A 27,886-nucleotide genomic window follows, 5' to 3' on the forward strand; every position below is an offset into this window, starting at 1 on the left:
GCTCGCTCGTACAGCTGTACGAGTCAGGTGGAAAACACGCATACGGCTCCTACTTTTTCCGGCCGGATCGAGTTCGGTGCCCTTCCGAGCGAGATCAGAATCGGGCCCTTAGTTGTATTGTGTCACAGATTGAACGCCAGTAGCTGATATTAATTCAGTGGCTGAGGATTCTTCAAGCATTCCTTTCATCACCTTGTTGTTTATTGCAGTCTGTGACTGGGGGCATGGACTGCCTCCACCACAAGCTGATTACCTTCCTTTACATCCTACAGAGCACCCCAAGGGGGACTAAATAATGGCCACTGTCTTGTGCCACATATTCTGTTGCATTGACGAGCAAATAACTTGCAATGTGAACAGGCATATCGACAGCCAGAGATCCTTCAATGTTTCAAGTTATTTCATTATTACCATTATTTTTAAAATGCTGATGACAAATTCAATCAATTGTAACTGAGAGAAAAGATATATATGAAAGCGGCAGATGAAAAAGCAGCTAACTAAACAGAATATTTACAATTTTCTGAAGGTTTATGGTTTCCAGGTGAATGGCATGCCAGTGTTTGAGAGCCACAATGTAGAATACCCAATCCCCTTGAGATAGAGCCAAGGTGACCAGGCACTTGAAAATAAGGCAAAGAATAATAAAGTCTATACTGCTTTTAACTGGCAATCAATTAAATAATTGCTGTAGGATATAAACATGGTCTCTATTTTTCCCTCGCTCTCTGGCTCCCACTCTCTTTCTCTCTCCCTCTCTCTCATCTACTCTCACTGTATCTCTCTCTCTCAATTACCTTCCCTATATCTATCTGTTCCCATTCTGTCTCTCGCGCTCTTTTTGTTTATTTCTCTCTTCTATCCTTTTCTCTCTCTTTCTACCTGGCAAGATATGGTGGAGAGCATTAAAATCAAGATAAGTGATTTTAAAATTGACTCACCCTCTTCTGGAAGCCAGTTTAAGACTCTCAGGATTGAGGTAATGCCCATTTTCTCTTCTCTGGTGAGTTTGGCTTGGACTGCAGAATAGCAATTATTTGTCTTGTATGTGCCCTAATGAGACTTTTGGCAATTGGCCCATACGTTAATTTGATAAAAATAAAGTACTCCAACTGGGGTGGTGAAGTTAGTTTTCTAGATAATTTAAGGACATTTATCTGCCACATTCTATTCTTCAAGGAATGTATGCAATAAATGACGATAGGCTTGGGAATAGTTAAATTACTAAACCTCCCAATTGGAAATCTTTATTTGTAAAATGAATGTGCTGCCCAAGCTGGAGCGTTGTCTGTACAATCATTTGATTGCTCTCTAAATGAGAATGAAATCTTAGGGCGTTATTTAGATCTTGATAACCAGTTTATTCCGTCACAACGGTGACAGATAGCCTGTCAACTGAAATATAAATCCCATTATATCCTATGGGATTTATATTTAGGCTGACGGGATATCTGTCAGCGTTGTGACGGAGTAACCCATCCTCCGAGATCTAAATTAGGCCCTTGATCCCAGTTTCTGAACTTTTCCAGGAGTGATCTCAGGCAGGAGTCTAGTTTCAGGAAAGCTAATAAAACTTTTAAAATAAGTCATACTGCCAAAAGGATTGATGATGATGTAAAAGATATCATCCTCACCTGCTGCTCATTGTTTGACAAAAAAAGACCAAAAACACTCAAATAAAACAGGCTTCGATTGCCAAAGACACTACAGCTGAACAGCATCCTCCAAAATGTTGAAAACTACAAAGTTCCAAATTTATCAATGACAATAGTTATTCCTCTTCGGCTAGGATGTAGTCACCGGCTGGCAACAGGATTGATTAATAAGTATTGTGAAGAGTCACATTTTACACCTGCTAAAGGCTTCGAGATGCCTAGCCTTTGCCTTCACTGGAATATTAAAAGAAGCATTGAAGGGCATAGGAGACATGCGGATCTAGCGATAAGCGCTGACCGACCACCTTAGTGACTGTTGAATGAGAAATGAGGTGAGAAAGTGAACTGCCTTTTTTATCACCAGATGGGCGATCCATCATATTATATAGCATAAGTAGAAAAAAAAGAATATTTCAACAGTCCCTTCAGATAAAGTATCAAAATGAAAAAAGAAAAAAGAAAGGATCGCAAGGAAAAGATTTTGGGAGACCTTTTCAGTACTGATGGCATTAAAGGTGTATTTGGTGAGTTTTGGTCAGATGAGTATCAGTGGTCATGGAAATAAATAAATTAGCGAATAGTTTACAGTGGACAGGGAAGGAGATATCGCAACAGAGTTAAAGGTAGCTAATAGAAGTGATCCATTATATTTAATGCAAGATTTATTTTTGGCCCATTAAAAAGGTATTTCGACTCAAAAGATTTTAAGTTATCTAAAGTGATTTCTGTTTGATACTTGAGTCACGTGCTCTTCACCAAGTGATACTCTTTCCTCTTCCTAGCCAAGTCAAGGATAAACCATAGTGAATCATACATTTTTGCTTTGCCCAAGAGCACACTACTCACAAACCCATTGAATTCTTTCAAATCCAGTTCTATGAAACAAAAATATTGCATTCCCTTTGTAAATAATTCATGGAAATAGCCACAATAGTGGATCCAGTCTGTCCTTTGCTGTAAAATAAGTTTCTTAATGAAACTGAAATGGATAGTCTATTTACTGGTAGCTTGTACAGAAATGGACAGGTGCATGATCGCAGAAAAAGAGGTTTATAAACAAAGAGGCTGCCCCAAAAAATGGGACAAAAAGTGGGGAAGGTGGAACGTCTTTAGTGGCAAACTTTGCCGTTCTCCGACAGTGGATATGGCGATGGAAAGAACCAGGCTTGCCGACCCCTTGACTGATCAACGCCTACCACATGCTGGCACTAATTGTTTGTATTATGTGCTCCTTGAATGTCACTGTGATATTGTATTGATGACTCTGCGCTTCTTTCATCTGATAAAAATTAATATATAAACCAAAAATGAATCTATTTATATTAATTTACTAATTTTAACAAGGTTTATTACAGGAACTAGTATAATGTATATTTTTCTTTAAGTAGTTCTAGGTTAATATCATTTGATTAAAATTATTTTACTTAATTATTTTATATTAAATAATTTTTAGTATGTAAATAAAAAATAAACTTTCAAAATATTTCCCATATGTTTCTATTGTAAGATCTCCACCCTGTTGGCGGAGATCTCCACATACAGGTGGAACGTTACTAACAGTAACCTCACATTTGTAAATTCAGTCATATGATTCTCCAACTTCTCTTTTGAGGGGAAATCTACATCTAATTCTAAATCTCCACTCGAAAATGGAGATTAGCAAAAAAGTGGAGAGTTACTCCTAGGTGTAGGAGGTAATATGCCCATGAGTATATAAGCACATGCAAACCTACCTTCGTGAATTGGGCCCATTGAGATAGCTTGGAGATAACATTACTCAAATTATTTAGTGACATTCTAGGTGGCTTAGAGTTTTACATATAAATCTTTATGACTACAGTGCAAAGAGCAATTAAATAGTTAATTTTCACTTGACTGACGTTTTCAGATATTATTAGACAGATAATAACATGAGTGTTTTCCATACAATTGTTTTTCAATTTTGTCATAAGTCAGTAAAATATATAGTTGAAACACATGTAATTCCTAGTGCACATTTGATAAAACCATTCTATTTATATGCCATAAATCGTATTATGTACTACTTCTTTAGCTACGTATTTAGATTGTCTAGAAATCAGCAAAAACACATGCATATCCTATCCAAAGATAAGAATGGCACATGCTAAAGAAATGTATAAACCCTTCCTAGCACTTTTAGAGAAATACGCCTAGTGAGCCTTCTTGATATCATAAAAAAATTAAACAAATGAAGGGGTTCATGGAAATATTAGAATTCTCAGTAGCTTTGATCACTTCCTTCTTTGTCAGATGTGACAAGAAATGCCCACCAAGGTCACAACATTTCCTTAATTGAAGAAGTTGGGAGACCCTAACACAACACCAGGACAAAATAATTTCTTTTTTGTTAATAACACTGAAAATTAATCACTGAGGCCCTGATTTATAAAGAGCCTCCGCACACATGGTAGAGGCTCCGCAGTCATAGTGGGATCTCCCCACTCATGGCAGGATCTACAGACTGCAGTTTCCCATTGCGAGATCGCACCATGAGTGCAGAGATCCTGCCAAGACTGTGGAGCCTCCGCCCGATCTATTTGTTAATAAGGTCCTGAGACCCCTGACTCTGCCATGGTAGGAGTGTGCTTTCTTTCTAATAGGTTGCCCCAATTACATTATGAACTTTCATAAGATTTCTGGTTTTCATGGTCATTTACTGGGTATGAACATTATATTAAGAGATCGTTTGATCTTGGCTGGATGTTCATGATCTTTTGGTTCTCTTAGGAACAGTTGCACATTTGTAATTGGTTAGTGATCATGACCAATAGTTATCTGGCCTTATGTTAAGTACCACAATAATGTTTAAATCAGGATCACGTGGTGCTTGGTCCTGATTTCAAATGTACTCATTCCAGGGTTCTTCATCATGTGAATTCCTCCAGGCTTTGCCTGGAGGGCTTTCAGTGATGCGAATTGAGGATAATTTAATATTGTGAGATTTTGTCACTACAAATATCATTCCCATATCCTATTTCTCAATCCCACTAGAATATTTTTGAACTGGGCAGCAAAGGCCAGTGACCATGCAGTAACAGTTTTTCTCTGGGGGCTTTTACAACTCAATTTTGGGATGGCACTCAGAAGGCAGCTGTTTGTAAAATGGGTGCCAGGTATGCCAGTATTTTTCATTATGTTATATTTATTATTCAGTTTGTTTGCTTTTCATCATGTGGTCATTCCTTTTTTGCACACATATATGTAACATATACCAACTTTAACTGAACATTTCCATCTTAATAGTGACTGTGTTCACAGTGTCCTAATGTACTATAAACTCAACATTCATTCACATCCTTTGAGCTTGGCTTTAACTGCTCTGATTGGCTTTGGAAATCAACTTTCCATTTCAGACTCAAGGCCTTATTTATGGGGAATTGGTGTAGGGCAGTGCCAGAAGCCTTCTTACTATGCTGCCCTGCGCCAATGTAAAAGGGAAGAGATGTACCATATTCATGAAATATGGTCCATTCCTGTCCTTTCCCCCTGCGCTGACTCACAATTTGCCGCGTAGTGCCAACGCAGGCACGCTTTCACCATGATGTAATGGTGTCTGCATTGCACGCAGGATTGATTTTGTAAAGGGGCGCCTTCCTGCAGAAAAACAATCCTGAGAGGTGTTTTCATCTTTATTTGTGTGCTGCACATAGCTGCACACATGGAAAGAGGAACCCAAACCTTACACCTTACACCTCTGGGGAGGTGTAAGGTTTGGGTGCTGCCCTAAGTTTACATGATTAAGTAAATCTGGGGCAGCGTCAAAAAGCCATGGGTTCTGTATTTGTATTTGAATTTGTATAGCGCTAGTCACCGGCAGGTCTCTAAGCGCTTTGAGGAGGCGAGGCCAGAGGTAGTGGGCAGATCAGATAGAACCCACCGAAAAGAAGAAGTTTAGATGATGATCAGTGCTTCCCCGGACAGAAGCGTTTTGAGTTGTTTTCTGAATGAGAGGAGTGTTGGTTCTACCCCCTTTAGATGCAGTATTGAATCTAGGGGTAGCCAAGTTACAGGCCTCCGATGATCACAGCATGCGCCCTGGAACGTAAGTCTTCAAGCATTTCTTAATGTCGCCGGAGCTTTGCCATAGATTGCTTTGTGGGCAATGCAAAGGCCCTTGAACTTCACTCTTTGTCTTATGGGAAGCCAGTGAAGTTTATTAAGCAGAAGGGAGGCATGAGCTCGCCGGGGCAGCCTAAAGATCTACCTGGCTGTGTCATTTAGCACTACTTGGAGTTTATTAATGAGTTTTTGCGGAAGGCCAAGGTATAGTGCATTTCCACAGTCCAATCAAAAGACAATTATGGCTTGAACAATCATTTGTAGGGAAGTAGTGGTAAGAAGTGGGGCGAGTTTCCGTAGTTTTCTTAAAAGCCCTATACAGGTACCTACTACCGTGGTGATTTGGTTAGACATGCGAGCTCTTGGTCCGGTTTGATGCCTAGGCTTTTTACTACAGCGGCGGGTGTGGGGATAGCACCCAGCTCCTGGGGCCAAAAACAGTCATTCCATGGATTGCTTTTCATGGGGATCACAAGAACTTCAGTTTCAGGTTAATTTTGAAGGAGTTTTCGGTCATCCAATTTCTGGTTATTCTGAGGATATTTTGTGCCGTTTCCTGGGCGCAGGTGGTGTTGTCAATTCAGAAAATGAGCTGGGCGTCATCTGCGTAGTTAAAGACACGAAAGTCCATGTGAGCCAGGGCTGTTACCAGGGGTTGTAGGTAGATCTTAAAGAGGAGCGGGGATAGGGCATAGCCCTGTGGGACACCACAAGTGAGGGCGCGCCTATTTGATACCTGTTCCTCAGCTGAGTCCTCTGCGATCGCCCTATGAGGAAGGATTCCAACCACCGGTAAGCTGATCCTCGAAGACCCAAGGCTGTTAGACGGTCCAAGAGCCGTAAGTGATTGACCGATTCGAACGCCGCTGATAGATCTAGTAGAATCAGGGTGCTCGGTTGTTTTTTATCTGCCATGGTTCTTAGGTCATCAAGGACTGAGAGTATCACTAGTTCAGTGCTGTGGTGTGCTCTAAAGCCTGCTTGTTGCATTTGGAGTAGTTGGTGTTCCTCCAGAAAAAGTGAAAGAGTTTTTAGAACGTGTTGTTCTATCACTTTAGCCAGGAAGGTTTGGCATGGTAAAACCTACTGCGATGCTAATGGAACGCCTCCCTTGTGTAGAGTAATGCAATGCAGTGACTTGCACTGCTTTGTCTTACTTCATATCTATGAAGTCATGCAAAGCCATGCAAAGTGGCTTTGTGTGGCCTCATAGATATGGTGGACAGGTTTGGACTGCCTTTGCGTTAGAAAAAGTGATGCCTTGGTGGTGCAAGCCCCTAGTAAAAAAGCCCCGGAGTACCTAGTGTCTTCTCGAAGAGAAGTAAACTCAAGTATCACAAATGATATTACTAGATTGTCCCTATGACTGCTACAGTTGGGGTAGAAAGTATGCAATATGCCCATTTACCTAATGAAATAAAACATAAAACAACATTGCTCACAGACATTTGGAGCCCTAAACTACAACATGCACCTGGACCACCGCCAGAGGCTCTGACTTGCCCAAAAAGATACAGATGTGTCACAATAACGTATGGTATCTTTGAAATATAACAACAGAGTGTTTCCTCATTTCCCTTTCATTGAATTTAGCAGAAATCGAAGATTATCTTTTTGTATTTTTGACTCAGATTGAAGTTCTCTGCCATTGTGCATGCTATTTTCATGATACTGTATGTTTCTTATGACTGAAGCACTTTGAGTAAAACTGTTTCTGTTAACACAAACTGTTTCTGTTAACACAAATGTCTTTGAATCCAATTAAGAAAACACAACTATTTTTTATTGTTTTTTTTATTTTGTGCATTGAATTCAAACAGCAAACTGTGTGCACTTCAACTGTTATCACAATGTGGTCAAGAGGTCTGTGTATTTTACCATTTACACACAATTGTTTATTACAGTATGTTCTCAGCCTAGTGGAGACCAGGGGTGTTGCATGGTAAGCAGTGTTGGTAGTGCACCTAGCTTTTATATAATCTAACTGGAAAATATTTTCTTAAGATTCCTTGAACATGATAAAAATAATTTTCACCAAACGTTGGTGGTGCTCACACACTACCATTCATGCTTGGCATAACACCCCTGACAGGAAAGTATGTTTTGATTTTGTTGATAAAAGGTATTACAAAAATTTCCATACAAAAACTATTTTCATAGAAATCTTGCATTTCCACAAATAAACTTGAACACTTTTTTTGAAAAACTGCTCAAGGATATGGATCATTTAAATACTTTGACCACATTGTGAAATGCGGTTCATGGAAAGTTCTCCACATATAGTTTTGTTAGATAATGAGTCAATTTCCCCACTGTGAAAGACAACCAAACAATCTTGAAGGGTTCAATTAGTTTCTGAAACAGGGTTTTTAATCCATTGAGGCTAAAGTGTGAACAGCTTTAGGGCTCATAAAACCCTTTCTACCCTCCCCCCTCAGTTTCAGAAATTTCCCCCGCTTACCTTCAGAGGTGGTTTGATACATTCTTTTGAAATTTTGAAACATCCCATGAATTGAGCCACCCCAGCAATTTTCACACACAATAATCCCATTTTATATGAATTTAATAAAATCATTAATCATTATTGCCTTGGTTGCTGACATTTTGCAAGATGGCAGTGACACACACAGTCCAAAAAGCCGGTGAATAATCTGCAGGATTATTTTTTAACTTCTTCCAATTTTTAGGGGATTCAAATGCTCCTTCTTTCCAAAAAGTAGCGTATAGCCTCCAGTAGGGGTAATTTCTTTGTTCAGAAACTGATTTTGCTAGGGCACACAGAATGGGACTTGTAGTACCTGCCCAGAATGCCCATTCCATCTTTTTGAGAGTATGTACGGATAGATACTCCTTTCTGGTTCAGATATTGTTTCGATATCTTGTTTCTTTTGGATTGATCCCATCAGTGCTTGCTCAACCAAAGATTTCTCGTCTGTAATCACATGGCAACAGTGGAACTTAAAAAATGAACCTGTTTATATCTCACTGAGACTGCATTTGAAATCAGTCACAAAACTCACACATAACATTCATTCAGAAGAATGGTTGAACCCATGATAAACAGTGTAACCCCGCAGAACTTGGTTCATCCGCGATGTTGGTTATTTGAGTCTGGCCATTGCAACTGCTTACGTCAGAGATGTCTCAGGTCCATAGACACAGCGGCATGAGGTAACTCATTTTTATTTTGCACAGGTTGCATATTTCCACAGGAAACATTCTCGCAAAGTTTGGAAAAGGAAAATAAAAAGGCTGACAGTTTGTGCTTGGGGTGTCCCGACGCCCAGCTTCATGCCATGGTTTCTTTCCCTGGCAACCTTCTGTCATTGAACGTGTGCATGTTGATGACCTCTTCTGTTTTCACGATAACAGGTGGCTGAGGCTTGTGTTTTAGCCTCCGTTGGCACTTCAGAGACATCCTAAGCTCCTCCACCATGGCGCTACAGAAGGATCTCTAGAGAAGCAAAAAAAGAAGAGTTGAGTCAGATTTAATAGAATGTCCTAAAGAATATTTCATAATTGGAAACATAAATATTTTTACAGTTTTCATTTTTTTATTTTTTTTTATTTTTACAGTTTTCTGTCTGAGCCTGACTAATGAACACCCTTGGCTTTCAGGTGTTTTATCCAGAAGCAATGGCTCATTTAGAATTTTACCATGAATTACCATTACTTTCACCCAACACAAGGCCAGGTGGCACAAAGATATATGCAAAATATTTCAGAAAATTACTAATTAAGATTGTTTTAGTGTCAGATTCAGAGTACACAGGGTATCCGTAGACATGTGTCAGAGCATACATTTGCCTCTACAATAGTGGTAACTTTATGTAATATGCTTCTAACAGATTATACATTTACAAAGCTGCATCAATTATATACAGTAATGAAGTGAATGCGCATTTCTATTAATAAATTCTATAATCATCCCTATGTAACTTTAGATCCGTATGATTTCCTGTGAAGCTCAATGATTTATTGGAAAAAACACATTGTGACAAATTCACAAACCTCTAACGTATTCAAAGCAAAATGTATGTTTTACTAAAAGTGTAAATGAAAACTTTTTCTGAATAACATATTACTGTGCTCAATATCAATGTATACATTGCATATGTTGAGTACTGAAATGTTTGTTATTCATATAGATTATTCATTTATGATCATTTTGCTAACTCCATACTTGTGCAATAGGTGCACTTGATAAATTACCTATGTATATTGTTGAGAAAATGCAGTATTTTCCAAATTATTTAGTATTTCTAGTTATTTAGGAAACAGAACAACAGAACATTAGGTGTGACGTGCTGATGTGGTTTGTGCAGGTAGAGGTGCTCCAAAACCCTAGTGCTTTACTTGTGTCCCCTTGTCCAGTGCCTCAGTGCTTTGAGTCGCTCAGAGGATCCCAGAGGTTGCTACTGACTGAACTCGGATTTAATTTTGCTGTGAGCCTAAATTTGCAGCTTGGAATTCTAACTGCTGACAGCCAATAAAAAGTATCTGCCCTTAGTTCTTACTTCTGGCACTACTCTGCCCACAGTTTCACTGAGGTATCACGGACACAATACCAGAACAAAAAATAATGTGTGGACATAATATTGTGTCAAAAATATTGAGAACTAAAATATCGAGAAGGTAAGTGCAAATACATAAGTATAGAATAACGTTCTATACTTGAAGATATATATAGTCAAGGTACATATATGTGGAGTTATTTATAGTAAAAATGTACTTACATATAGAAACTTACCTACACTATATTTCTTCCCTGATTTGTGGTTCCAATATTCTGTCTAAACCAGAGACGTTTTAAGGCACGGGCAAAGTGCGCTCTGGCCCAGGGCCCAGCCTATCATGGGGGCCCCCATAGAGCCAGCTCTGTTCTGCAGAGAGTCTTGCTCTGATGACCTTGAATAATTCTTAAAGGGATTGTTTTAAATATCTTGTCCTATAATGTGTTGTTAATGTAAGTGATTGGCGAGAGTCTATTACAGACGTTTTGCAGAGAACTGTTGTGTTTATGTTTCATGCAACACCAAAAAAAGGTTCTTTTATATCAAAACAGGAGCTCACATATGCGAAATGTGAGGGTGTCATAACGATTATTTGTAGCAATATTAGTGAGTTGCCATTGTATTACAATATTGAAAACAAATGTCACTCTTAATGAATATTAGAAATAAGCACATTTAGATTTTGGACGACTGCACATGTGCACTGTCAGTGACCTGGCCAAAGAGGGCGTGAAAGAGCTGAAAATGAATCATACATTCAAAGCTATTCCACAGAGGGGCCCCCAAACTACGTTTGGCCCAGGGCCCCCAAAATCCTTAAGATGTCCCTGGTCTAAACACCTTAACTGAGAGTACTGCTATTACCAACATTCTCTGCCTGACAGCAAGGACGAATACCACAATTAGGGCACTGTGGAAAGCGGTTTGGGCAGGGGCAAGGGCAATCTAATAGAGTGGTTAGCCGCTTTTTGCTCTGCAGCTAAAATCAGGGGCTGACCTGCAGCTGAAGAAAGGCTGTCTTTTGCTGGTCTTGCTTGCTTTTCTCCCAGGGCTTTTTTAGTGACTTTTAATGACTTTTGGTGGCCTTTGCGTGCTAGTTTTCATTTATCATTGGCATTTCAGCTATTTGCTTGCCATTTGTCTACAGCTCTCAGCTTATATCTTTGTGCAAATCAGTTGATCACTAACTTTTAGATAATCACTTGGTGCCACTAATGATGCTGGTGTGGATAGTAAAGGAAGAAGCAGAATGAAAAGTGTAAAGTAACGTGCCCGAAAACTAACCAGATGGCCTAAATACAGATTGTGCTTGTGGGTCCCTTTTTCATGCTGTACTCTTCTCAAGTAGCCTTGCAAGTTTCTAAGTGTGGTTGTGTGATTTTCATAGGTGAGGGGTGCGATAGAGCTTTGTGAGAAATGGTCCAACCCAATTTCCAAGGGGGAGACAACGATAAGACAACAGGAAATTGGAGTAAACGTTGTTTAACGTGGCCAACAGAGCTGAGCACTTCATAGAGGAACTTCAAGCTTCACTGCCTTATGTGAACAGTAGGCCAAAGCATGAAAAATTCCTCTAAATCCTGGGCACCTGAGAGAGGAGCAGGGAGCAGAAGGGAAGTGAAGCTGAAAGGTCACCTTCGATGGATTCAGGGGGCTGATTGCTTCCCCATTCCTAGGGAGCTCATGGGGAGATCCTGGGACACTGACTGAACTCCATTTTTGGACTTTGCATATTATTATTTAATTAGCTATTGATTGTTCTGTCCCCAGGCTGCTTATTCTTTCCTAAATTGTCATAATCTTTTTTGATTATTGTATAATGGGCAATAAAGAAAAATCGAGTATTAAATGTATGCTATTCATATAAACTAACTATTTGCGTTTTTTGACTAATCCACAGATTGCGTAATGTATGTAGTTGGATAAATTAGCTATGAATACTGCTGTGAAAACTGAGTTTTTTGTAAATTTTTTCCACTTTACATTTTTATTTAACTATTTTCCGCTTCAGTCCTTCATACACCAAAAAGGTTAAAAACACTTTTTACATACATTTTACATACACGTTAATAAGGATAAGAAATTAAGGAGAGCAGGGTCATTGGAAAAAGCTAATTCTTTAAAATAATGGTGATACAATGGGAATTTACAAATAGAAAGAAAAAGTACAATGCAAGAGGAGGCATAAAGCATGCAGTGGCTTGTTGTGATAAGGCAGGGTTTTTCCTCCTTTATATAAAAAATTCTCAGCAGGCCTTGTGCCAAAGTTTTTATCACTTAGTATCGAAATAGGTTTTAAAAAGTTTTGTTACTGTTTTTTTAATTACTGTTGGTTAACCCCTTCCATGCTCATGACGAGCTCAGCTCGTCATGCAGTACACTGCTTGTGTGCTCATGACGAGCTGAGCTCGTCATGAACAATGGGATTCAAAGAAGTTCAGCACCATGGATGAATTGCTGTAGCATTGATAGTGTTGATGTTGAAACTTGTTTAATGAATAGGTGCAGGTAGGGACCTACTAGTAGCAATTAGGCTACCAATGCAATATAGGGTCCAGTCAAGGTCTCAAATAATTAGCCCCTGGCTCAACCTTTTGTAGTTGGCTGCAAGCAGGCAGGCTTAACTTAGGAGACAGGCATGTAAATAATTTAAAAACATCAAAACATTAAATAGGTAAGACACAACACATAATAAAAGCCCAACAATAATTTATAAACATAGGAAATATGACACCAAAAATGGTAAAAATCCAACATAGGGAACCAGAGATATGGATGTTTACAGATTAAACACTTTCTAGTGCCTAAAAACAAATAGTGCCAACTTGTGACATCTAGTCGTGCTTGACCGGGACAAGTTCAATGTTTGAGGCCGACCGCAATGTAGCCCTGGTCAGATACACTAAGCAGGAGGCCCTAGTCAAAATTTTACCTCTGGATTTAAAAACTTTTCTAGAGAATTTTCTGTCAGCATGGCTGATTTCAATGCAACATCTGATTGCTTTTCTGTGAGGCCCCGGTCAAATCCTGGAAGTTGGTCGCTCCGGAACTTTCAGCGGGACAAACCTGAAATCCAGGCTGGGTCGAGTTTGAAGATAGCCGGCTTGACTTGATGTCAAGTTGGTCCCCTTATGAATCTTTTTCAAAAGTTGTTCCAAACATCTAGAACTTCTTCTTGAAGTTCCCCCCGAGGGTTCAAAGTGTCCAAAACACAAATCCAAATCCAAATTCCACTTCTGGGCCTGCCATCTGACTAGGGTACGGGAAGAGGGGGTAGGCCTGGCTGGTATTCCTTACTGTACTGCTCTCTTTGCCCAGTTTGATTTACCCAGGACCCGTCCTGGTCTTTTCTCTGCAGAGCTCCTCCCATCAGATAACTTCTGTTCTATGCAGGCCACATCTTACCTCATCAAAGCAGCTTGGATATGCCTGTTAAGGCTGCCCAATCCGGAGAGGCTAATAGAAGTCTGGATGTTTGCTCACGGAAAAGAAAGTTCTATAACTTATTTTCTATACTAGTTATGATAAAACACTGGCAAGCTGTTGGATTTATCATTAACAATGATTTACGTCCTTGAATAACACGTTTAGCTCCTTCCTGGCAACATTATACTTACATACAATATTTCAGTGCCTATGGAGCTAAGTATCTACAGGAGGGAAACACCAAATCGGCAGGTTTTCCGTCACCAGGGCACATAGAAAATCTTTCATAATGTCCCTGCTTATAGTTACATGGCACCTCACCCCTAAGGAGTGACTTACATGTAAAAATAAGGCAGATTCCCACTTCAGAAGTACCCTTAATTCCAAAGTCGAATTTGCATATCATTGACTTTTAAAGATAGTCTGCGAAGCAGTTATGTCTTTAAAATTGACAGCAGGCAACTCCAGTGCATGGAATGTACTGGGCCTGTAAACCTCCCTGCCATATTTTATATTAGGTAATTAAAGGTCGTTTGAAACCCCCTTGCCTTATTATATACTACGGACTTATAGGGGGTCTGTCATTTCCAATTGTAATTAAACCTGATTATCATATGCATTTTTAATCAGAGCACTGGCCCTGGGCCTGGTTAGCAGAGCCTAGGGCACAGTAAGCATAAGCTACAAACACAAAATAAATGGGGGTGATCAGGGCAGAAAAAGAATGACTTTCCCAAAGTTAACGGTGGGAAACAAGGAAGGAACCAATGAGAGTTAAAATGAGACATCTTGTCAAATGCCAGAGATAAAGCAATACCTTACATTTCTTCTTAGATTCCAGCAGTTTTTATTTCTTGTTTGAATTGAGACTTTTCAGCTATTTCGATGTACATCATCTTCCTTCATTTAGGCCTTCCTTTCCTGTGTGAAATCTGAAGAATTGTCCAGAGACGAGTGATGGAAGTACTAGAAGGTTTGCAAACCTTTACAGAGTTTTAATTGGTAGAAACTATGCTATTGTTCTAAAAATAAATGCAGTTCCAGGCCTTAATGAGGGCTACCTCCTAGCAAATGGGATACCCTGTGTAATAAATTCTTTGGATTCCCAAAGACCATGTAGCCTGCAACACATTCCCAAATTACCCACCTCTGTCCCTTCAACCATTTCCCAACTCCACCATCAGAAGTTGCACTCTACACTTCCCCCAGACTCATCAAGACTTGAAGTATGGACGAAATCAGCGTCTAGGGATGTTTATGATGCCTTGAGATCTTGCATTCAGAAACTGTGACTCGAGGTTTTTCTGCACAATCTGTCTTTCCAAATGCCTGTTGTAACAATGCCTTTTCGTTTTTTATGTTTTTCACATGCCTACAACATCAGTTGATCGTCATTCTAAGGACAAGGACATTTGTACATTACAGTCTAGATTTTGAATTTTATTGTTGTAAGACTAATGTTGGAGTACACAAAAAATGTTATGAAGAATCCTTGCAAAATGCAATAAAATACTGGCAATCACTTGTGCAAGTATTCACAACCCATGATTTTTTTGCCCACCATGCCAACACAGTTTGGACCCAGTCGTAAGCAACACCCTGCTCCAATAGGAACAATCAAGCCCAAACAAGGGACACCTTTCTGCACAAAAATTATCCACTGAGGCATTTTCTGCTTTCTATGTGTGCTGCAAAGTGCAGCACACATAGAACGAGGAAAAAAAGAGGAGAAATAAACATATTTCTTCTCATTACGTCTCCCCTGGGGGTGTGTAGCAGTTTTGACACATTTCTAGGTCTACCACTTATGGTAAATCTTGAAATGCACCAAGATCCATGGAGCATGCATGGGAGCACCCAAACACCACCCATGGAATGCCTCCCTGGGCAGTGATGTGCGATGTGTTGCTTTACTGCAAAGTTATCACGCCACTGCGTGCGTTAATAAATTGCGCTTAATGGTTTTGCACCACGTTGCGAGGCGCTAAAGCGAAAAAGCGCAACAAACCTATGATAAATACGCCCATTGATATTTTTAAGTGCTACTACCGGGTATAATCCATAGATTATGATATAACAATAGTAGTGTCCTTATTCTCTCCTGACAAAGTGCATGCAGTTTAGTAATCAATGTCAGAGGTTACACATTGTATTGATAACTGGATATAAACTATATTCTTAAATCTGGTGCGAAGACAAAAATGACTTATTTTTCAGAGAATGCACTGAGGAAACAATGATGATTTTAGGGAAAAATTTATTTGCAGATCAACCTTCAAATAAAAAGTGGAAATATTTATTAAATATTGTAGGATGCAGAATTAATGTTATTCAGTTCCTGCCAGGCTGCAATCTATAAAAGGTGCTATCAGTTGAACCAAAATAACTTTGCTCTAAGCATCCTCCTAGCAAGTGGCAGTCAATAACACATTTTTTTCTGTAATCAGCAGTTGGTCAACATTGGATCAACAACGTTTTGAGTCTTTTCTAGCCTCGAGGCATCAGTTGGAATTGTTTACAACTGACCCTCTTGCACTTGCTGAGAAGACTGACAGGGTACTGAACTTCTCTTCAGTCTTCTCTTGGCTGCTGCTGCTCAGCGCAGGGGGAGAGAGCACTTCAAAGCGAAGTTATGCCTGAACTGATCCAAGCAAAGCAGAACTTATTGGCTGACATTTGACACTTTTATTAAATCTGCTGAACAGCTAGTGCCGGGCAAAATAACTGTTTAGAAAACCAGAAAGTTTGTACACTACAATGTGTTGTAATCCAGACATCAAATCCAAATCCCAGACATTCACATGGGAATAAGGCAGAAACACACAGCCACAAGGCAAAAACAGCACCATGATATTGTACATGCCTATAAACTGTTGTTGAAAATAAACTGGGTGTTCACGCCTGTGCTCGAACAGTTTAATATGGGAAGCAGAGTAATTGTGTAACTAAAACGTGCATTGTGACTGTTCTCTTACCCCAGTGCCAAACATGAGGGAGTAGGGCTACGCAAGCTGGAAGGGGACTGATATCAGCATCAAAATTATATATGTCTGATTGTAGTTATTCTCTTTCTTGTTACAACCAGCCCACGAAAATAAAAGGCATGGTGCATAAAGAGCATTATCTAGTGTGCCAGAAAGTCAAATAAGTGCCCCAAAGAGAGGAGTTATATCCTAAACTTCAAAGTCTTAAAACACCTTCTTTAAGTTAGCTCTATTCCTTATTTAACCTAAACTTACTTCTCATGACTTTACACAATACATCACAGATGGCCTTACGAAATAGCATACCTAATGACATCAATAAAGGCATCACATTTAATGTAAAAAACAACTGTCCCTTTGGTTTTGCTTTGTTCGCCCTAAGTAGGCAGGGTATGCCCAGACATGGGTCCCTTGCTCACTTTGCCACTGGTTTAAAGCTAGCCTGAATGATGACGGCTGATTAGCCAGAAACCGGTCCCAGGATGCTTGTTTACGGTCCAGAGAAGACACGGCTTGGCAGTTCAAGCTGGACTGTTCCCATGAGGCACAGGGTCAGACTGATTTGCATATGGCCATGTCTGAACTGGGGTGGCGGAGTGAGCTAAAAAATGATGATGGATTAAACCCAGATCAGTTGATTGGGGGTGAGTGCTTGCAATGTTCAACACTCCGTCCATCATCCCCTTTGGTTTTACTTTGTTCGCCCTAAATTGGCAGGGTATGCCCAGACGTGAGTCCCCTGCTCACTTAGCCACTGGATTCAAGCTAGCCTGGCTGATGAAGGCTGATTAGCCAGAAACCGGTCCTAGGATGCTTATTTCTGGTCCAGTGAAGAAGTGGCATGGCAGTTCGGGATGGACTGTTCCCATGAGGCACAGGGTCAGACTGACTTGCATATGGCCATGTCTGAACTTGGGTGGCGGAGTGAGCTAAAGAATGATGATGGATTAAACCAAGATCAGTGGACTGGGTGTGAGTGCTTGCAATGTCCATCATCCCCCTTGGTTTTGCTTTGATCACATTTAATGTCGCCAGTGGCACCACCAATGGCATCCCGGATTCACTAAGGACATGACACAGCATCTCAAATGTCATAGCAATTGGTATTGATGAAATCAGACATGCACCCTATACTTATCCAGTCACCAAGCGTATCATTTAGTTAGGGTCTCATTTAGATTTCGGCAGATGGGATACTCCATCACAAACCTGACGGATATCTCTTTGCCATATTATGATCTCGTGGGATATAATGGGATCTTAATACGGCGGACAGGATAGCTGTCACATTTGTGATGGAGCATTCCCCTCCACTGAGATCTAAATCAGGCCTTCAAACTAAAATATGTTCACGGTGTGAAGCAAATTGGAAGTTGCGAAATCTTCTTAGTATGAGGCAAAAGGACAGCATTGGAGCACTTAACCAACTTATTTATAAATAACTCAAGGTTCAATTCACAAACAAAGTTGTGGATCTTTACCTCTAGTGCTATGATCTCTCATTAGTGCAGACTTATAACTTTGATTAATTAATCAAAGTGTATCATCAGTGAATCTGTAAAACTTTTGTCAAATCTCTGAATTCCTGTTTCTGACAATGGAGCATTACGATAGAAGGAATTTCTTCATCTTCGAACAAAATCAGATTTCTCTCCACAAGAAAGTGTACCCTCTAATCAATTATGAAGGTGTTCCCTTTCCCGCCCCAACCTGGAATGGGCTTTATTCCTGTCACTGGCAGGAGTACATCCTGGGCTATTTCCAGAATTGGTAATTGTTCAACAATACACTGTGAATGTTCTCAAGATTTCCAGGGAAACTGTTCTTTGAAGAAACGTGCCTCACTCCTTGAACGAGACTGACTCATGCGCAATATAATTTTATCGTGGTCTACTATTTTGCAAGAGTAAAGTCAGATTTTGTGAATACTTTGCATTCATAAATCAAACCTTGCAAATGCAAATGGTAACGGGACCATTACATGATGTACTGACACTCACTGTCCTTTATAATTCAACTATAGCTATTAAAACATAAGGGCCGATTATGAGTTTGGTGGTCCATGGACCCAGGAGGCAGTAATATGCTTGATGGGATCGCTACGGTCCTGACAAGCATATTACAAGATTCCTCTCCGCCAGGGTGTTCATGGCGGTCCTACCGTCATGAAAACCATGGCGGATAGGAAACAAAGCTCACGTCTTATGGATGCACACAGGGGGGCACAACATGTGGCCCCCCTGTGTGCGTGCACACCAGTTCCTGCACGGCATTGTGTTTACTGTTCATGCAGTTCAGGAACTGTTTTTGGCGTTCCCATCGTGGTACCGATTTTTAGGGCACGGCCGTGGAAACGTCAAAACAAAGCCCACGAGAAAGAAGGAAACATCTAATCTGGCAGGTGGTCTGACTACGGATTGGAGGTGCAGCAACGGGGCAGACTCGACGTCGCAGCACCCAAGTCATTATAAGGCCCTTAATGTAACATAACAACTATCAATATATTTCATTAAATTAGTAGAGTCTTTTTCCAAATTACATATTACTCACTTTCAGCTATGCATATGATTCCGATTCGATATGCGTTAGCTGTTTCTCTTTTAAATGTTTGCTGTATTTGTTGTTGAAATAGAAAGTGCCCGCAGAGGATTCTAGTTCCTGAGCACTATATAAAAGTATTCAATGAATAAATAGATACATATTGCTTCATGGCACGCACCAGTTAGCCACAACCTTCCATGAAACACCTACTGATTGCCTGTTTTGCCATGGCAATCTGGTTCAAACTTTGAATAAATGAAACATTGTGTACAAATGTCATTTTGTTTATCTACTTTCCTATGGAACAACGATGGACAATGTGTTAATTTCCTATAGCGCTGTATTATGTGGTAATTGGATAAATACAATGAAACATTATATATGCTCTAAATTCCATAACAGTTCCACCATGGGATACAGGGGGCGCTTTGTTAAAAATGGCTTTATTTGCTGACTTGGGTAAATGAAAGACATTTTGCGATAATACAAAACCTTTACAGGAATGGCTAGAAAGATCGCTTTCTCCTGCTATCCCCTGGTTCAATCACTCATTGCTGTTTAATTGTTCAGATACAAAATGCTTTATATATAACTTGCAATCTCAAGTGATGTCAATATTTCATTGAATTAGATATCCCCAGGACCCTCAGATAACCACCAATCTGGAACAAACTGTAAATTGGAAGTCAGAAAATAATATCAATAACTTGCATAACTTTTAGAAGAAAGGTTTGCACATGCAAGCTGTGAGTAGCTCTGACGCAACCTACATCACATTTCCCATGCACAATGGGGACAGCGATAAATGGTTGCAGTTTGTGGGAGTCATAAGACAGGATTGATATATCATAAATTAACCAAGTAGCAGAAATGTTCCACCATCTGTAGAGAGAATAGTGAAGGGAATTATCTCAAAAATAGTTTCTTGGTGGCATCACGGAGCCCCTTGAGGCATATGTAGGATGTCAGCCCCCCTTGAATTAGCAAAACACATAGGGCACATTTCAACCCTCATGCAAGTCCCAAATCAGACTCAAATTGAGTTTGGTCTGATTCAGGTTTACACGTTTTGTGGCAATTATCTCACCCTGTGCTGTTTGCTCACAAAACTGTTGCCACACTTTTCGAGGTGTGCAGGTTGGAATAATATCGTAATAAGTCACCTGTAAAACACCGCACACATCATAGTCTCCCAAGTTGTGGATCTGCTTAGCCTGTTTTTGCAGGTAACTCTTTTGTATGCCCCGGAGAATTAGTTATGCTTATGCTTTTAAAGAAGTACTTGAACTGGCGCACAAGGGAGGAGGCTAGCTCCTGGAATAATTTATAGAACGTGCCAAACTTATGGGAATGCATTTTGAGCAGCAAAAGAGCAGCAGTGGCTGTAGTACAATAGGTAGAAAAATATTGCCATCTCGGAGGGTTTTCTTTAGCAAAAATGTTCTCATTGACATTCCATGGCAAGTTGGCAAACTGGTCAACTATTTTTGATTTTCTAAAGACAAACCCCCAGTGTGAGAGCTTGTCTTTGCGACATAAAGAAGCAACACCTGTCATGCTGTGGGAGTTTCCTCTCAGGGATGCGAAGGACATTTTTAGGCCGAGCCTAGGCAGTGTGCATGCTGTATTCACTCTGTGGGCTTACAGTCCGACCACAGCTTTAGACAGCCTTATTATGTTAGTATTTAAAAAAAGTTGCTTCTAAGTGGTTATGGTTTCATGTTTGTCCCATCTTTTTCACAATTGTTAACACCCATGGACTTATCCTCTTCCACTTTTACCTCTGTATTTCGTTTCTTTGGAAAATTCTTTTTACATTTGAACTATCACTTATTATTAGTATCTGTGTTTAGTTTCGCTGGCTAAGCAAGGTGCCCGCTTCTCGTCCGCCAGGCTTTTTTTTTTGTTCCTTATCCTTTACATTATAACCTCATCGTGTTCTTGCGAATATTTTACTCCTTGAAATGGTCAGGGCCTGCCCCTTTAACAATCCTTGTACTCCCCCTTTAACTCTGCCCATTGCCCCCTTTCATTTCCTCCATGGCCATAGCTGAAAAGCACCAGCCGGTGTGCTCCAATCGGAGCTGCTGCACCGGAGGTGCTCTGCTCGCTGAAACCTACTCTCAAAGGTCCTGATCTGGTGCAAGGCCCTCTGGTGTTCTTTTCCCCCTTGTCTACACATCTACAGGAGGTGGTCTAAGGGGATCAAATGCGGACAGGTTGGGGGCAGTGTGCAGAGACCCCTCACTTCCAATAAATCAAAGGCCTGCAAACGATTCTTAGGAGAAATGGTAAACTATTGCGGTCATCAGGTTTCTTCGAAAATGTGATTTCCCCTGAACGTCCTCTGGCTGAGATCAGCAAAGTTTAGAGTCCCTCTGTAAAGAAAATGGCCCCTGCATTCCAAGCATTCCTCACCGCTTTACCTCCTGGGTTTTAGAAGTTGTGCCAGCATAGTGATAATTAGGAAAGGTTGGTGCTAAGCAAGTAAAATAAAGTCATACTGGTTCTGACAGCCGCTGCACAATGCAATCTTTGATTATTTTTGGGGTGGTGACTGAAAAAATACTGCCTTTCGTCTAATACCTAAGGGGTTGTTGTTAGTGATAACACTGCTTAACAGTTGTTACTGTTTTGTTGATGTGCCAAAAACGTATTCGCCCCACTTAATGGATTGAATGTTATCAGTTTGAAGGGTGAATGGCTAAGTTGGCCCTGCCAGCGTTCACACTTGGGGACCTGCCCTTCTGAAAATGTGCAGTGTTGCAGGTGTCCTACTCTTAGCTGTTTTGATGGCAAGAAGCCCTGAAATCACTGCTTACACCTGGAATGGTTGGACTTATTGTAAAAGGTTGCACGATTAACCAAAAAAGTATTGCAATCCCTAATTGTACCTGTTCTACCCAACGTACTACAGTAGAAATGGAGTTTGTGTGGCACAGTAGGGTCATGATTCTCCTGCTGCAGTGTTTTTGCAAAAGGAATGCACGCTGTCGTCCTCCACCGCACCCATTGCATCCACGGCTGGACTGGGTCAGAAACCAGCCCTGGCAATTCTGCTCGACTAGCCCCAGTGGAGGGGTGCTACCGACAGCTCCGGCTCTGAGGGGGGGTGCTAGTGTCAAGCACCAATGCCGCTTTTGTTACAGGGGTCAACAAAACCGTCCCCCACAGGTCAACAACCAGCCCTCTGGGAAAACGCCTGGTGCCTGCTACGCCCGCCCAGTCTGGCCCTGATTGTATCCTCTCTACACATTGCATCCCCTCCCTTTCCCCAAACTCTCTACTAATTTCAACCCCCTCTTTAAATTGTACTCTGTAAGACTCACTCTCCTCCCTTCAGGCTCCCAGTCATTCATGACAAAAAAACACACATCGCCTGTATCATTTTGGTAGCCCAACTTTGGGTGACAAACAACAAAAGTCACAGAATAGCAATTTTTTTTTTAACAACCCATGTACATTTCTCTTCTTTTGCACTTAGCGTTCACAATTTCCATGCCCAAGGTGCGTAGTTCAAAAAAAACTAAAAACAAAAAAAGTTTAGTAGCTAGTAGAGAAAAGAACACCTTACCGACCAATGAAAACAAAACAAAAACATAAGAGGGACACGGTAGTCCACCATCTATAGGCGCCTAGTGTACTTTGAGTGTAAGTGCTACACAGGGTGCATACTTGTGCAGCATTCCCTTTCTACCTGGGATGAGCCACTGCTGGAAATCCAAAAAGTAAGCTACTGCCATTGATGACTGGCTACTAGCTTCCATGAGGGAGACTTCCTCCTTCACTGAGAAGAGCAGCCCTATAATCCTGCCCACGATCCAACCCCTGAAGATGTTAAATATTACCACATGAACAAACACGCTCTACTGCCATGTGTGTACATCAGATTGACCGAAGTTTTTTAAGTCTGTGCACGATATGTTCTCCAGGGTGGTAGGATACTATGGTGCACACATGTGAGGACTCAGCTGCAAACCTGCTAGGGCTTACAATGCTACCTTCTATAGGGAAATCACCGCCTGGAATAGCCTGAGAACCTTTATCTACTGATACTAAAACGGCTATTTAACCACCCTTCGAGAATATTTTCCCTTCACTGTACCAATCTAGAACTACACAACAAATAGCATACGTGGTTGTTGGCAGTTTTTTTCTTTCTGCAGACTGCTTACATTTTAAGTTGATTTATTAATGTCAAACAAACAAGGACCCCCTGATTTGGCGTTGTCAACTCCAACGACAGGGACAATAGATATATTGTAATTCTTAGGTAAATACACGATGGCTACAGAGGAAATTCATACACAGCAATTAATAATTTTCAAGATAGGCATTATTTAAAAAGGAATTTTTAAAGAAATTTTCTGTTTTTGTCAACAATTCAACATTTATTAATTAAAAATTACAACCATTTAAAATCATAATAACCTGTACACAAGGACAATTAACTAGAACACAATCTATACACAATACTGAAAAAGAAGAATAATATTCATACAAAAAACTTAATATACATATAAACACACAGCTAAAAAGAAAATTATTCTGTTTCCTAAATCACGTTATGTTAAAAATTTAACAATTAAATGTTACTAAAACATCTCAAACTACGTGGCATGACATCATATAGTCTCTCTCTACATTTTAAGTTGACTCATGTCTGTTGCTGTGCTTCTTCCAGTTCTGTTATTTGTAGATAACATGAGTAGACCTTGTCTGTTTGCTTTTCTTCCTATAAGATTGGCCCTACTGGTCTCACTCAGCATGCGATGTGAGTGTGTGAGCATACGAATAGGGGATAATGTGCTGCATGATTAAACATTTATAAGGTCCCAAAGGTGATACCTGTTGGCTAAGCCAATGCTTGTTATGTTTCCTGTCTGGAACTGCCATGCTATGCAGGAAGTAGCTAGACAGGAAATAGCCAGTGGACATGTCCTCAGAATGACGGCTTCAATGTAAGGCAGGCCTTCAAAAGACATTGCCATTGTTTTAGCAGGGGTGAGAATTTTCTCAACAACACATAAGGCAGCAGCTGTGTTGTCAGGAAAACTGCAAAGACCCCTGATGCCCAACTTGTGGTACCTGTCCTCACACTGCCATCTCTTCCAGTTTAGATACAAGTTTGCTCCAGCACTGGCTTAGGAAAAAGTACTTAGGGAGCAACACAGACCCATAAAAAAAATGTTGGAATTTGTAAAGCGCACAGCTACCTCCACCGGAGGTGTCCCGGCACTGTCCGTATACCGCTTAGGAACCCTTCCTGGCTTTCCTGGGAAATGTCCACTCCTGGGCACCCCCCAGGTGCAGCCAGGCATCCCAGCACTTTTGGGGCCGTTGTGGAGACTAAGCAAGCTATTGCCCAGAGTTGCAGCGTGGGAGCCATGATCAGAACAGGCACTGAGGCGAGAATATCCAGTCAGGGGAATTAATGAGCCGGAGACCCGCCGAGACAGGAATCGAACCCTGGTCCCTGGCCAGAGCTCTGCATCAAGGTCTGCCTGCTCTAACCATTGAGCCACACTTCTCCACATAGAACCCTCACATATGTGTTGATAACTGGCAATCCAACTGATGTTGTTTTGTAATTCAAAATATACATTCACTGTGTATATCTCCTGAAACGTAATTAGCTCTGACCTTTTTATCTCCAAACATATGTCAACTCTCACAGCGTATAAATGTATCTCAACTCCAATGAAAAAATTTGCTCACATCATTGTGTAATTTTTCATAAATACGTGTAACCTCCCAGAGATAATGCACTATTTAACATCCCCCAAACGTTTCGAAAATAACCTGAAGCCATATTTGTATTTGCATATAGTTCGACCATGAAGCCTTTCAAACAGAGGTGATTTAAATACCATGTAAGACAGTCAATTTTTCGAGTTGGGGGTTACTTATCCAAATGTGGATGATAATTGATGAGTGGGCAATGAGAAAGAGTTACAGATCAGGGAGCACAGGTAGTAAACAAGAAAACAAATAACAGTCCAATTGCAGATACACCTAACGACACAGTCTCAATGGGGTATGCATGACTCTGAAGCAGGCTGGATGTTGGGTGGGATGGGGCTAAATAATTCCAGCTGTTAGGACTTTTGAGTATAATGAAGTAGGGGTTGAGCGAATGTTCCATGATGGAGGAGTCACCTTTGATTTGATAAAGCCTGGCATTTCACAGGGGGCTTCTAGATACATTAAAGCACCTGCAATAGGAGAATGCACAAGGTGGGCAGGGTACATTCAGAAGGTTTTGGTTGAGTGAGAACAGAAAATAAGAGGGGTTAATGTGTGATCAATTGGGAAAATACCTGTGAGTTGTACCTTGAACACTGGAGTCTGCAAAGAATGTTGAGCCCTGTATTTGGACGATGCCTGTTATGCTTAGGTGCAGTGGAGTGATATGGTTCATGTCTCATAAAGTTCCTTAGTTTTTGTATCGATTTATTATGTGGGTATAAAGACAATCAACACCTGCTAGCTGTTGCAGTAGAGCAGCCTACTTATAAACAAGGGGCACATTTATCAACAAACATCATGCAGTTCAGCAAGACACCTTTCTACACTGCGCAGCATGATAGGGAAAGGGTAGCAACATGCCGTACTTAACCTCTTCGATGCTCATGACGGTTCCGGGCCGTCATGAGTCACGGTGGGCGTGTGCTGATGACGGCCGGGAGCCGTCATGACCACGCCCGCGATCGGAATGTTCAGCACTGCGGCAGAATTCGCGCCGCAGTGATAAGGTTACCATTCTACAGTGCATTCCTGTGACACACACTGTGCCGCCTAGTGCTACTGCAGGCCCTATTGCACCATGGTGCAAGGGTACCTGCATTGTAAGCAGGATTGTTTTTGTGCAGGAAAGAGCACCTTCCTCTTTGAAAACAAAGGTCTGAGGCATTTTCCTCTTTCTATGTGTGCTGCAAAATTCAGCACACGCTGTAAAATGCAGCACACACAGCAAAAGGAAAAAACAAAAAAAAACACAGATACTTCTCTTCATTATGCCTCACCTGACACTTGCCCAGGTTTAACAATGTTGGTAAATCTGGGAATGTGCCAAAATACATGGGTGGATGCGCGACACCCACGCTCCAGCCATTGAACAGCTCGCTGCATTGCGTTACTATAGATGTATCAAGCCATGCACGGTGGCCTTGAGTGGTTTTGTAAATCTTACTTAGTAGTTGCATTGGCCTTGTTCCACATTGCATGGCACAAGGGCAATATAACTACTTGATAATATGCCCCAAGGTATTTATTAGACTTAGCAAAATGGAAGGGGAATTGTGGACACATGTTGCGTTTGTAACGCTCCTGGAACCTACCAGATGTAGCAGTTGAAAGATTCTGGTCATGTGCTAGGGTAATTCACCCCTTAGTTCTAAGCCAAGTGGAAGCCTGTCTGGCTACCCCAGGGAAAAGAAATAAGAGAGGATAGGGATCCAAACAGCCAGGGAAGTAATCAACTCCTGTCTTTGATGAGATGTGTATATGGAAAGTAGCAGTCAGTTTGTAAGTGTGGAAAAGGGAATGTAAAAATAGAGCATCAGACAAAATGTGATTAAATAATCTAAAAACTGAAACACCGTTGAGAGAGTAATGCATAGTACGCTATGAGTGCCCCAGAAGCAATCCTTCGGAATGCTGAGAGTACAAATGATGACAGGAAAAGTTAGAAGAAATACTACCAGACAGAGAATGAGTGGTTTCAATGGTAGAATTAACTGTACGTTACAGTGACTTAATGGTTAGTAGAACAGTTGGTCTTATTAAAGTGCTTGCTTGTAATGTTTGGGAGGTACTGCATTAAATATTCTTGAAAGTTTAAGAAAGATGAGAAACAAGGGGAGGTGATTTTTACCTGACAATGATGATTAAGCAAGTAAGAGATGACTTGAGGCTTGTTTATGTGTAATGGGGGGAACTGATGGCAGCTTTTAGTGTATTACGTAAGATAAGGAAGAAAGGGTAGCCAACAAGCTGGTTGTAGGAAAAAAGCATGTAATACTGGTCATTAGTTGGATATTAGGGACAGTTTGGCTATAGGTTGCATATATGTAACTACCTGTTCAATTTCCTGTTAAATATCGTACTATTTTTGCTCTGCATAAGTGTTCAAAATGTATCAAGTTAGTATTCACACAAGTTTAATTTGAAATACGCTCAAAGGAAGTCACCGTTGGAGCAGCTAGGAAACATTTAGGAAGCTACATAATTGTTCCAATCAAAATTTAAACACAAATTGAAGAAAGGCTGCTTCTGAATAGTAAGGTATACTTACAATAAAGATTGGCGCCAGACTCTCCAAGACTACTCCTGCATTAGCAAAGCATGTTTTTCTACAATAATTGTGGTAGAGATGTGCAGGACTAGATTTTAAAACTACTCAGTTGAACTTGTGCAGTGTGCGGTGTGGCACCAGTCTGGTAGGTCCAGTGCTTTGTAGCCCGCCATTCCATTGATAACCAAGCACTGACCATGTATTTGATATTTTGCTGAGGACTGCCTGCTATTACCCACATGAGTAGCGGCAAGGGGCCCTCACCAACAGCTGACAGGAATACAGCAATGCCCTCTACATAGGAATCGCCACACACACCGCCTACAGAGACTTCAGACCACACAGACCGCGCAGCGAAACTCATCCTTGGCCTTCCCCAATGAACCCACT

At 40.8% G+C, this 27,886-nt stretch overlaps 1 protein-coding gene across 1 annotated transcript in view; it reads right to left on the minus strand.

Moving 5' to 3' along the window:
• Positions 1 to 7,519: 7,519 nt before the first annotated feature.
• The window catches only part of GRIK2 (glutamate ionotropic receptor kainate type subunit 2), a 1,557,632-nt gene continuing 1,537,265 nt past the window's right edge, over positions 7,520 to 27,886 (minus strand). Inside the window, exon 16 of the mRNA XM_078648357.1 lies at positions 7,520 to 9,189. Within this exon, the coding sequence (XP_078504483.1) occupies positions 9,025 to 9,189 (165 nt within the window). The 3' untranslated portion in view covers positions 7,520 to 9,024. The remainder of the gene's footprint in view (positions 9,190 to 27,886) is intronic.

The sequence above is a fragment of the Lissotriton helveticus genome, chromosome 6 (genome assembly GCF_964261635.1).
Source record: "Lissotriton helveticus chromosome 6, aLisHel1.1, whole genome shotgun sequence".
Lineage (NCBI taxonomy): Eukaryota > Metazoa > Chordata > Amphibia > Caudata > Salamandridae > Lissotriton > Lissotriton helveticus.